This window comes from Fusarium oxysporum, chromosome II (genome assembly GCF_013085055.1).
Source record: "Fusarium oxysporum Fo47 chromosome II, complete sequence".
In the NCBI taxonomy this organism is placed as follows: domain Eukaryota; kingdom Fungi; phylum Ascomycota; class Sordariomycetes; order Hypocreales; family Nectriaceae; genus Fusarium; species Fusarium oxysporum.
Genome location: NC_072841.1, coordinates 2,981,831 through 2,993,896, shown reverse-complemented (window position 1 = coordinate 2,993,896; position 12,066 = coordinate 2,981,831). Strand labels below are relative to the sequence as shown.

Here is a 12,066-nt window from a genome sequence, read left to right as displayed (position 1 = left end):
TACAGTTGGTTTAACAGCTCCTTCTCTGTTGCCATGATCCTCCCGCATGATATCGTACAGAACTTAGCTGTTCCAGCCCTCTGTTCCTATCGCCTTGTCCCAAAAAGCAGGTATCCCGCATTGTCCATTCCTATCTCATCACCTGGAGATGTTGCAGTCATGTGTCGTAATATCAAGGTTGAATAAGTTTAATCGACGTCGCTTGCCGATGTCTGAGGTTTGCGCTTCTGCTGAGCTTCCTCCCATGCTTTACGTTTGGCCTCCTTCTTTTCGTTTTCCAAACGCTTCTCTTCCAGCCTCTGGTTCTCCTCTTCTTGTCTTCTCGCCGCCCTTCGTTCATCCTTCTTGGCCTTCTTAGCCTCGTAATCCGCTATCCTTTCCTCTAACGTGGGCACGGGAGGGCGCTCTGTGATGGGCGTTCCATAAGGCGCAATAATGTGCTTGATAACGTGACGCTTGTGCTGGGAGGTTGGCCATCCAGGAACAATGGAAACGACATCGCCGGTTCGGAGGGATGAGTTGGGATCGTGGACGAGATAGTGCTTAGGGTCGGCAAACCACTAGAGACCCATTTTTAGCCTATGTTCTTGATGCTATGAAGTGCACTTGGGAGTTCTCTCACCTTGTTGACGATCTTGTTCCATTTTTGACCGCCAACTCGGACCTTGACAGTCTTGTCCATTAGGCCAGCAGAGACAACAACACCATGAAGCTCGTGTGTCACACGGCGCGCAGCCTTTGCTACGGGAGAAGACATGGTGAATATGTCTCTTCTGTCCAGTTGAGTGTTGGCTCGCTTGTCTGGCAGGCCTGAAGTGTTGCTGGTTCAACAGTTGCTCGTCACGGTCAATTGTTCGATATCCAACTCGTAGAGGCTCTCTAAAATTCGGTAGCCAATGAGGAACGGTACAGGGTGACAGAGATTATGTAAGTGCTCTACGATATGAGCCCCGCCGATTGGCTGGATAGGACCTCACACGACTCGACGGTATCCTCGTGCCTGCAACTTCTAAGCGAGAACTCATTTAACCGCAATGCTAGACCATGGGGAACGAGTTAATGTGATGATTGTCTCTTTAGGCGTTAGGTGAGACCATATTGAGTACAAAAACGTCTTTTTGAGGGAATTATCGGTCATTATACAACGATTTCATCCTTCGAAATACTCCGAACCCGCATGTCCTGCCCGTTCGGCATCCGGGACCCGCTGACAGTGCGTGAGCTTCGGCGAGATGTGGGGGCCGCTACCTTCAGAATATGGCTTGGCCTCAGGGTTCAATATCCGTAGCACCTTGTTTATTACAAGCACCGCTTTTTTTTTTCCTCAGAGACTAATTTTCACCCTTTCTTTTCATCTTGACCTGCACGCGACAAGCTTCAATTCAACCGACAACAATCGCATATATACACACAATCGTATTGTCTCGGTAACTCACTGTTCCAGTATCTACCGATTCATACTGTCTTGTCTGTCCGTGACTGTTTCGAGACACTCTTGAGTAACCAACATCCAAGCTCAACTCCCCCACTTACCTTTTTCTCTCGGTCTCGCCCTCTCTCTTCTCCTTCATCATGTCTTCGCCCGAGCGTCGAACTGCTGGAGTCAAGCGACCTCGTAAGAGCCAACCAAGAACTCGACCTGCAATTCCTACAGAGTCGCCATTGACATGTTGGAAAATATAGGCACACAATCTCTCCCTCCCCCCTCGCTGCCTCAGCTGGTTGCCGAGCAGAGCACTCCCATCCCTCCCACAGACAAGGACTCTCAGCGTCTGATCGTCGTCCTGTCCAATGCCAGTCTTGAGACGTACAAGGCTTCTCACGGAGGCACCAGCCGCAACCGTGAGGACAAGTACTCTCTGCTCAACAGCGATGAGCACATCGGTGTCATGCGCAAGATGAATCGGGACATTAGTGATGCTCGTCCCGACATCACCCATCAGGTTTCAACTCTGATCTTCTGAGTCGGCATTCAACATGCTGACCATTTCTCTTAGTGTTTACTAACCCTTCTGGATTCGCCCATCAACAAAGCCGGCAAGCTCCAGATCTACATCCATACTGCCAAGGGTGTCTTGATTGAGGTCTCGCCCTCAGTCCGTATTCCACGAACATTCAAGCGATTTGCCGGTCTGATGGTGCAACTCTTGCACCGTCTGTCCATCCGCTCCACCAACTCTAACGAGAAGTTGCTTCGAGTGATCCAGAACCCCATCACTGACCACTTGCCTCCCAATTGCCGCAAGGTTACTCTGAGTTTCGATGCGCCACTTGTCAAGGTTCGTGAGTATGTTGAAACTGTGGATTCCAAGGATAGCATCTGTGTCTTCGTTGGCGCTATGGCTAAGGGTGAGGATAACTTCGCCGATGCGCTTGTTGACGAGAAGATCTCCATCAGCAACTACTCTCTGTCTGCTAGTGTTGCTTGCAGCAAGTTCTGTCACGCGGCTGAAGATGTCTGGGACATTATGTAAGACCTGTCGCTGATCAAGTCGGCGAGGGGCCGAAGCTGCGATGGATACCAAATACCGGCTCGCCCTACGACGATACAACATCGTCGTTGGGGTTGAGACGGTTCGGTTGTAACTTGGAATGCCTGGGGTGTTCGCTGTCGCTTGTTTTTGCAACCAAAACATGGGGCGTTCAACATCGGGTCCGAGACGTGAATGTCGTCTTGATGGGTCATTTCAACCTGACCCATACCTTCCTATTTGTTCTTTTCTACTGTCACTCAGCGAGTCTGTTCTATTTTGCCCCCAGTGCTTGATGGTTGTTTTGCCAAGGTTAAGTTGGATGGAATCTACTTATAAATTTGTTTGGGCCTATTGGTCTAATCAGTCAAGGCTTCTTGGTGGGAAAGCCACGACGAGGCATTTTGAGAAAGATCCGGGGAGCTCTTGCGATGGAATCTGCATTTCTCAGCAGTTCGATTTCTTTGAGGATAATGGGGCTGCCACAACGGGTCAATCCCGTCATGGTTCTTCGGTACCCCTCAATACTTTATCCGCGATGGACGGACAGATAAGACGCCAGACAGTCAAAGAAAAGACAATATTTATTGTAAGGGAGGATGCGGATATGTAAACTATTGTGAAGGTAGCCAACAGATTTGCGTGTGTATCTCAAACCAACAGGAATCTGAATCTGAACCAAAGACATGACTAACGTTAGGACTGAGGCCACCAAGTGAAGCTAATCCGCCGCAACCGCGAGTGTGCAACAGACCAAAAAGGGCTGGTGTAGCACCAAATCGCCCCGCACTTTAGGTAGGTCTCGTGTGCCCAGAGCTATTCTAGCTTGGGTGAAAGAATGGGAAGCATGGAGTGATGGGACCATGAAGGATGTGGACAGCATTTAAGATGGTGCCAGAATAGTTGTTATATGCCAGCACGATTACCACAGTGATTAAAGTAGTCACGTACAAGGAAATGAGTTATGGATATTGGTCATTGTAGTAGTATGGTTGGTTATTTACTACTACCTATGTTAGGTCGTCAGTCAAGTACATAGCCCCCACGCGATTTGAAGGGTAAAACACCGGTTCTGAACCCTTGTGCATCGGAGGAGTGAGCAAACGAACGATAGGTTGAGGAGGCGAATAATAAACATGGCCAGGAGGTTGGTCGGCCGCAAGTTCGAATCGGGCCTGGCCTTTGGCCAACACCACGACAAGTCATTACATAGACGTGTTGTTCTCTGCCTCGCGGTGGGATATTTTATTCCACAAAATGGCCCTCTTTTCCTGCTGAAAAATATCTAAAAATTACTTGGTTGTTCCAGTCAAGTCGAGTCAAAATCGAGAATCAGACAGAGAGGGCTTAATCCTATTCAATATCTGATGCTTGATAAGGTAACCGAAGGGCCGGGGTTGGCCGGTCCAGGCCGGGGGTGGATGTGCCGGTGGAGGTCCGGTGGATCAAGCCGGACGCCGTGAGTCCAGCCGCTGGCCTTGACGTGGTCACGCATCGATGGCCGAAAGTCATTGGACCGATTCCCATGAGCTATTCTCCGATGATCGAAAAGAGCAAGACGATGGTGGAGAGGATAACCACAACAACCAGCACTAGATATCTTTTATGAGCCATGGCGTGTCACATATCCTTATTATAGCAATAATCTAGCGAGCCATGGCGGACAGTCAGATGTTATTATCTGGTGCAGGGAGCTGTCATGATCAATATGATGAGCAGAGCTACCTGCCCTACTGAGGGGCTTGAGGAGAGGGGTAGACTATGAGGGGAAGACAGTATCAGGAGGACGGTTTTGGAGTAGCTCGGCTGCATGGCTACAAGAGAGGTCAAGACAGTGTCACCTAAGCATGGAAGTTAATGTAATGTGGAAGTGGTTTATCATTTGTGAGGGAATTCCGGGCCAGGTTTACTTAGTGGTGAAAGGGCTTAAGGAGTTTAGTAGAGCTGTGTTTGGTCCAATGCCCAGAGCTTCCCACCCAACCATCCATTCATTCGTGGCACCATGGATGTTAGGTTGACTGACCCTTCTAGCTGCAGGTACCAAGTTAGGACAAGTCGTTACAAGGATGGCACATGATGCTATCACCGCATGTGCACAGCATATCATGAAGGGGGTATGTTCTTTTTTTTTTTTTTTTTTTTTTTTACCACCGCCTAAATCGGAGAATCTTTATGAATTGTTCAGGTGCTTTGACAACAACGACCTTGAATAGAGCAACAGCTATCCAATTTTGGTTCAGAGCTTGAAGGGTTCAGGGGTGGTCATGAGCGGGTGCTGCCGGATAGCGCGGGGCTAGTGGGCCGGCTTCTAACTCAAGACGGGATACGCGCTATGTGTCTAGCTAAGTGAACAATTACCGCCAGCAAACACTTCAGGTACCGCTGAAAGATGCACAAGTGCACCTCACAATTCTAGAGCACTTCCATGGCAGCTCACGGCATGCGAAGCCCTGTATCTCTGCCCACGATGGGGGCTATGGATCTGCCCAGGCCTGATCGTGTCTGTGATTCGACCCAACGTGATAGACTATGATGCGATGTGATGCAGAACCCATGCCCTGCCCACGCCTGACAGAGAGGGGATGGGTACTTGCGACTACTTCTAGCTGGATACAGGAAGAGCACGAGAGGGTCAGATGTCAGCGAGTCACAGAGCCACAGTCACAAGAGGTGCATGACAGGGCCCTTTGACTTGTTATGAGACGCAACGGGAGGGCTGGGTTGGCTGAGACAATGGGCGTCCGGTCACCTTCTGGACGCAGCAGCAGAACGTCTGGGCAGAGACATTCAGTAGACAGGCCCTAAACAGACCAGGTACCTGAGCCAGTCAGTACCTCCAAAGTAGAGCCCACCTTCACGACACCTTCTCAGGGCATCCCATCCGGGTGATCTTCTCTCTTTAGCTGCATCTTCCTTTTTCTCTCTCTCTCCCTCTTTCGACTTCCCCCCTCGAGCCTCTCCTCCTCTTCTCTTTTACAGACAGAGCCTCTAGAGTCTCCAGTCTCCATTTCTCAGAGCAATTGCTCCAATTGCCTTGAGCAATTAACAGAACAAACATAAACGCATATCCATCCACGCATCCCTGCCTCGTCTATTCGGTCAAGGGCCTTGCAATTGCATCGCAGCTTTGTCACATTCAATACCGGATACCTTACCCTGGTGTCCAGGCTCTTGTTATTACTCACTACCTCACCGTACCGTGCCTATCTGGAGCCACGAGGATTACTCACAGTCTCGGGTACCAATCGATCTTTGTGTGCTCTTACTCATCTCGCATCTTGGACCTGGCCATTCATCTTTGACTCTCTTGTTTCTTGTTGTGTTGGGCGTCAAAGGTGTCGGTCCAAGCAGCAATTGACCGACTAGACTAAGGAACAGACAACTCACCATTCGACTTAGGCCACTCACAATACCTCACATCACCTTGCCTTGCTTTGCCTTGCCTTACCGTACCGTACGGATCCATTCAATTCTCTCTGGGCTTCCGCACGGCACTACCTCAGCTGGACAACTCACTCACTCAGTTACTCATCTCAGGGCATCGAATTGGATACGCCTTGTTTCTTACCTTGGGTCGCCTCGGAATCCCTACCCGTTCATTCTCGACCGCCTTCTCTCATCCACTCCGCCACCTCACCCGGCCAACATTCTTGCTTGCCTCACTGTATTTCTCGCTATCTATTTGGACCTTTCTTCTTCGTGGATTTTTTTCCTTCGAATCTGTCGTTTTTAAAATTTTCGGTTTTAATTTTCTCCAACAATTTGGGGTTGCTACTCTACTCCTGGTTCTTCATTACTCATCACCGCCAACCTTGACCGATATTCCAGTCTCCCCACCAGCCCCCTCCTCCTCTTACATATTGCTCAGCCAGTAACGCTCGAGCAACGCATTCGTTCAGTTCCAAAAGTCTTTGGAGATACTCCAAGACTCCAGCAATCTCGGCCAAGGCATCCGAGCGGGTACCTCACAGCAGGCAGCCGATCGGACAGTCCTGGCACTCAGAGCTCTATAAGAGACCATGACACTACCATTCGTTGAGGTGTCACATTTGGCACAGTCCTCATCTTTCTACTCGGCAACTCTTCAGCTCATTGGCCTGCGCTTCTTGAACGAGTCACGCGAACAGAACTCGTCCATTGGGACTATCACTTACGGAATTCCAGCTGGAGCCGGCAAGTCTGGAGGCAAACGTGGTGACGATCAAAAAGGTGGCACGCCAGTTCTGCAGATCCGTGAGGTTTCTCGACCTTTCGAACCCGTCAAGCTCTCGACTCTGGTCTTTGCGGTACCATCCACTGATGCAGTGATCGACTTCCACGACTGCGCCTTCACCGCGAATCCGTGGCTGAGTATTCAAACTGACGGTGACCCAATCTATCCCGGAGGCCCCAGCCCCAGACCTCGTTTAGGCTTTGAAGGCGGTGAAACCCCAAGACGAGCAACAGTACGTGACCTTGACGGCAACACCATCCAGGTCGTTTATCGACAGCCTACTTGTCCTCGGGATTATTTTGGTCGAATTATCGAATGGACTTATGACGGCACCACCGCCCAGCCAAACAGGAATCGCTCTCTTTCACAACCTCAGCTTCAGCCTGTTGCTTCCGCTCGTTCGTCTTCTTCTTCCATAAACGGGCAGTCACCCTTTCAGCCCCGTCAGTCTCCTGCCAAACACGGCCCCAATACCGTCACAGCTGCCGAGATGACGCAACGTGCTGCCTCTCGTGCCGATGAGGACGAACCCGTGTCTGTTTCCCCTCGCCAAAGCTCCAATAACAACGGCCTAAGTACTACCACTGTCGTCGGAGCCATCCTCGGAGTTGCTGCCGCTGGCGCTGCCCTCACATATGGCTTTGCAAGCCACAATGCTAAGGAACGAGAACGAAAACCAAGACAAGAGTATGAGCCCCCGTCACTCCCACGACGCTCAACCTTCCCCGAGAAGGCCCCAACGGTTCACAAACTACACAATGACGAGCGTCGAATTACCTACGCTGACTATCCTCCCACGGCGTCACAATATCCGCCCAAGGCACTGCCTTATCGAGGACATGGTGGTTTTGCCCCTCAGGATATGTATCCCGAGGGATATCCTTTCCAGAAACACATGCAGAATGACTATGCTCCCCGCAAGATGCATCACGAGTCGTATCCGCCAAGGAATCTCGGTTACATAGAAGACGACAGCAGTGAGGATTCTCCAGACGAGCCGGTCCGCCCCATCCAATACCTGACGCAAGCCCCCTATGATGAGGAGAATCCATGGTCAAACGAATCCCGAGCCAGAAGTCGGAGCAGAACTCGGAGTGTAGCCAAGAGCACTGCGAGGAGCGCCGCTGCGAAAAGTGTTGCTCCAAGCACCAGAAGTGTTGCGAAGAGCACTGCAAGGAGCGTTGCTCCTTCTCGGGCCCGATCGCGAAGTCGAGCCCCAGAGGAAGGATATGATAACACCCGAAGTCGACGCTCGTCAAGGCACCCTCCCCCAGAAGACGCCTATGAGTTTGTGGAAACACGCAGCCGTCATGCGTCGAGAGCTCCGGACGATGGCTTTGAGACACGAAGCCGTCGTGCGTCAAGGCCGCCACCTGAGGATGGATTTGATACACGCAGTCGCAGGTCGTCACGACCTCCGGAAGATGGTTTTGAAACAAGAAGCCGTCGGTCTTCCAGGCCTCCTATAACTGACAAGTCTAGGAGCGTCAGAGCCCGCAGCGAAGCAGGTGTTAGTCGCAGCAAGTCTGTAGTATTAGTGGACGATCTCCGAAGTGAGGCACCCGTCAGCCGGAAGTACGACGACCGCCGAAGCCATGCCGGTTCCCGAGCGCCCAAGTCATCACAATCAGTCGTCCGTGGTCACCGGCCTCCGTATGACGATGAGCGGACATACTTTTCAGCTCGGTCACGCCCGTCTTCACGAGCTCCTCGTCGATCCTCCCGCACTGAGGTGGAGGCCGACATTATGGAAGCACCAGAGGTCCCCGAGGTGCCTGACGCGCCAGAAATTCCTCTGGATCCCGATGTCTACGAAGCCCCCGACATGCCAGACATGATGCCGAGGAGTCGGGCCAGGAGTCGGTACAACGTGCCCCGGATGGCCACTGGACCTGATTACCCACACATGGGCTACCCAAGCAAGGCTCAGAGCTACGTATCTGCCAGGAACGTTTCGCTTCCAATGAGCGGCATTGGTAGCAGCCATGCTGATTGGGATGACGACATGGTCAGTGTTGCTCCAAGTGACAGTATCAGCTGTGTTGGGGTGAAGCCGAGCAGACGAAGCCGCAAGATACGATAAGGAAGAATTACGATTATGAGATGCATTTCTACGAGCGGCGATTAGAACGACACGATTGACGAGTTGATGGGACGGATAGAAAGCGATTCATGCATGACTAGGCCTTTTCAGATTGGTTCGACAGAATGATATGGTCCAACTGGCAGGCAGTATGTTGTTTACAGACCACAGATGGAGCTTCATGGGGTTCTGTTTCAAGGATAGCAGCTTGGATCTAATCTCATGGGGTATTTGATTGGGATATGAGGAGGCGTTTGTGTGTTACTACTATTATGGTGTCCGGGCAGGGCCCATGGCTTTCTTTCCCAGGTTTTCTTCGGTGAAGGGAGGTTTTGCGATGATTTCCTGTTTCCTTGAGTAAGACGCATTGGAATATAGCAGTTTGTTTGGTTGACGACAAGCTGTGACTAGTTGTTGGATGTCAAGACTGGACACATGACGGAACATGAAGAAAGACAGAAGACATACAAGTATTCAGAGATGCGCAATAGAGACGACACAATCATACAAATACAGAAGACATTGGCATTGCAAGATCACAGTCAGCGGTCTATTGCCGAGTCATTTACCGCCCAGAACATAATCCTTCACACCTCTGCTAGCTGCCCCTCTATCTCGCATCATCATGGTGCAGCCCACTCCTTGCAACACCCTCATGATCCATCAATGTTGGTGTTTTTAGTGTGGGGGTCACCATGAGCGTCACATTAATCAAGTGCAGTACATGGGATATCACCGACTACTTTACCCTACCTAGTCGCTAGTCTAGACTCTGAGGAGTGATATCCCACCCTAATTATTATAGAATTGGTCATTGGCAATTCTCACGGTTTCGTTGTTATGGTTTGCACCAATTCATGGAAATGGAGGGGCGAGATGAGGAGAGACTCAATATTTTTGTGTGAGATAAGGCTTGAGAGATGATCTACAGTAAATACAGCTCAGTGAGTAACTTAACCAAAACAAGCTTAAAGAGTCACTTGTCCCACTTGAATCCATTCACTAGCACAGCCTATTCTCCAGGATTTCTGGGTACATGCCAAAGACTCACACAGGCTTTCCCCTCCGGTTCTCGGACATTTTTCCCCCTCGATCCAACCACGGCGCCACCAATTCACATCGAGTCAAAAGAAAAAAAGTTGTCTCACATATACTTTTTTGTATAAACTTGCTATTCGGTATATATCGGCTTCAAATATACCGACCAAAGTCTAGTCATCATTACCTTCTTCTCTCTTCATCCATTTCATATCAACTTCATCTGTTCAACATTATAATGCCAGAGATTGGCCTGGGCGAGTCCATTCCTCCCGACACGGCACATGTGAGTCAAGACCAAACAATTGAGTGTGTATCTATCAGGGAACTATTTTACTAACTGATGTCTTTAGGCCGTCAGTGTCTCTTTGCCAACATGGAAAGCAAATGTCGGATACGAAGAGGGCGAGGATTGGGTTGTGAACCGTATGACGACGGGTTACCCTCGGTGAGCTGAGCCATATCAACTGTCGTGCTATACGAAGTACCCTCACTTACATGAAACTCCAACAGATTCTTTGTCCATAAAGGTATTCAGGCTTTCGCCAAAGACATTGTTGATCGCTATGGCAGTCCTGGTCAACAGGCTATGCTCTTCCCTACACCGCGAGTGGCAAACCGCTGTCTAGACTTCATCCTCCAGCGAATCTCTCCTGAGCTGGCGAGTCAGGTTCGCAACATTGACTTTACTCTGGACAAATCAAAGGAGCTCTCGCCTGTGCTGAGGAAGCTCACTTCCACCATCTCAGCTGTTGTTTATCCCTCTGAGGTATTTCCAATTGCCAAGCAGTACTGGCAGCACACCGGCGAGGGCACGTCCAGTAGACGTGCTGAGTTCTGCCACGGCCTGTTCAAGGATGATCTCCTCATCCCAGCTGCTCGATCACGGACTCCTCCTGAAGCCTCGCAGGGCAGACCTTTCCGCGGTCCAAGACGCTATACTCGCCCGGGCTCAATCGATGGTGTCTCCTCTCCGGCCCCTTCAACGCCCAAGCAACCTTCGCCGGAGACTCCTGTTGAGTCTCTCGAGAGCTCACGTTTCCTTGAAGAGCGCTTTGGTAGAAACCTCGATTTGTCCATGGTTGAGCGTGCCAAGTCTGCTATCCGTAGACGTATCGCTGGAGCCATGGCTCATGACGTCGATCTGAACAATGGCCCTCTACCTGCAATGACATCCAACACTCGCGGCATGCCCAACCTTGAGGAGAGCGACGTCTATCTTTATCCTGCTGGCATGAACGCCATTTTTAATGCTCACCGTGCGCTCCTTCACGCAAGAGAGCCAGCACAGAGTATCAACTTTGGTTTCCCTTATGTGGACACACTCAAGATTCTGCAGAAGTTTGGCCCTGGCTGTCTCTTTTACGGACACGCCTCTGCAGAAGACCTCGATGATCTCGAGGCACGACTCAAGAATGGCGAGCGGTTCCTCGGCCTCTTCTGCGAGTTCCCTGGAAACCCCCTGTTGACATGCCCTGACCTCACTCGCATCCGCAAATTGGCGGATGAATACGACTTCGCAGTCGTTGTCGACGAGACAATTGGCACATTTGCCAATATCAACGTCCTCCCTGTTGCAGATGTAGTTGTCAGCAGTCTCACAAAGATCTTCTCGGGCGACTCCAATGTCATGGGTGGAGGGCTTGTTCTCAACCCTGAGAGCAAGTATTACCGCACACTCAAGACTACCATGAACGAGATTTACGAAGACAACTACTGGCCTGAGGATGTCATCTTCATGGAGAGGAACAGTCGCGACTTCGAATCTCGAGTGGTCCGCATCAACGCGAATTCGGATGCTATCTGCGAAGTGCTGCGAACACATCCCCTTGTCAAGAGCATCTACTATCCCAAGTACAATGACTCCAAGTCTCACTACGAAAAGGTCCGTTTGCCAGATGGCGGATACGGCGGTCTACTCTCTGTCGTATTTCAGCAAAAGGAGCATGCTCAGGCCTTCTTTGACGCATTGCCTCTTGCAAAGGGACCAAGTCTAGGAACAAATTTCACCTTGGCCTCACCGTATGTTCTCCTGGCCCACTACCAAGAACTGGAATGGGCTGAGCAGTTTGGCGTTGATCCTTATCTTGTTCGTGTAAGCGTTGGTTTAGAGGAGACTACTGAACTTCAGGACACTTTTACAAACGCCTTGAAGGCGGCTGAGGCTGTGTCAATTACGAGCTGATGATAAAAAGCAAATGAAAGTGCTGTTTTCCTTGCACATAATCGTCAATCTGCGTTCTATAAAGTTCATGTCATTA

The 12,066-nt window shown here is 50.5% G+C and overlaps 4 protein-coding genes across 4 annotated transcripts; 3 read left to right on the top strand and 1 right to left on the bottom strand.

Annotated features, from left to right (window-relative positions):
- Nucleotides 1–10: 10 nt before the first annotated feature.
- On the bottom strand, nucleotides 11–861 carry FOBCDRAFT_15791 (mitochondrial 37S ribosomal protein MRPS17). The gene is made up of 2 exons (XM_031173727.3): nucleotides 623–861; nucleotides 11–560 (listed from the first exon to the last, which is right to left on the bottom strand). The coding sequence occupies exons 1-2, from the start codon at nucleotides 755–757 to the stop codon at nucleotides 189–191; spliced, it is 507 nt and encodes a 168-aa protein (XP_031050512.1). The 5' UTR covers nucleotides 758–861; the 3' UTR covers nucleotides 11–188.
- Nucleotides 862–1,572: 711 nt separating this feature from the next.
- Nucleotides 1,573–3,526, top strand: FOBCDRAFT_197035 (Alpha/beta knot methyltransferase; the record flags this gene model as incomplete). The annotated part of the gene is made up of 5 exons (XM_031173726.3): nucleotides 1,573–1,615; nucleotides 1,684–1,943; nucleotides 1,998–2,470; nucleotides 2,844–3,060; nucleotides 3,491–3,526. The coding sequence occupies 5 exons, from the start codon at nucleotides 1,573–1,575 to the stop codon at nucleotides 3,524–3,526; spliced, it is 1,029 nt and encodes a 342-aa protein (XP_031050511.3).
- Nucleotides 3,527–6,176: 2,650 nt separating this feature from the next.
- FOBCDRAFT_15769 (uncharacterized protein) lies at nucleotides 6,177–8,864 on the top strand. The gene has a single exon (XM_031173723.3). It carries the CDS (start codon nucleotides 6,491–6,493, stop codon nucleotides 8,765–8,767), a length of 2,277 nt encoding a protein of 758 aa, XP_031050508.2. The 5' UTR covers nucleotides 6,177–6,490; the 3' UTR covers nucleotides 8,768–8,864.
- Nucleotides 8,865–10,043: 1,179 nt separating this feature from the next.
- On the top strand, nucleotides 10,044–11,990 carry FOBCDRAFT_126524 (pyridoxal phosphate-dependent transferase; the record flags this gene model as incomplete). The annotated part of the gene is made up of 3 exons (XM_031173721.2): nucleotides 10,044–10,091; nucleotides 10,159–10,253; nucleotides 10,319–11,990. 3 exons carry the CDS (start codon nucleotides 10,044–10,046, stop codon nucleotides 11,988–11,990), a joined length of 1,815 nt encoding a protein of 604 aa, XP_031050506.2.
- Between the last annotated feature and the right edge of the window lie 76 nt (nucleotides 11,991–12,066).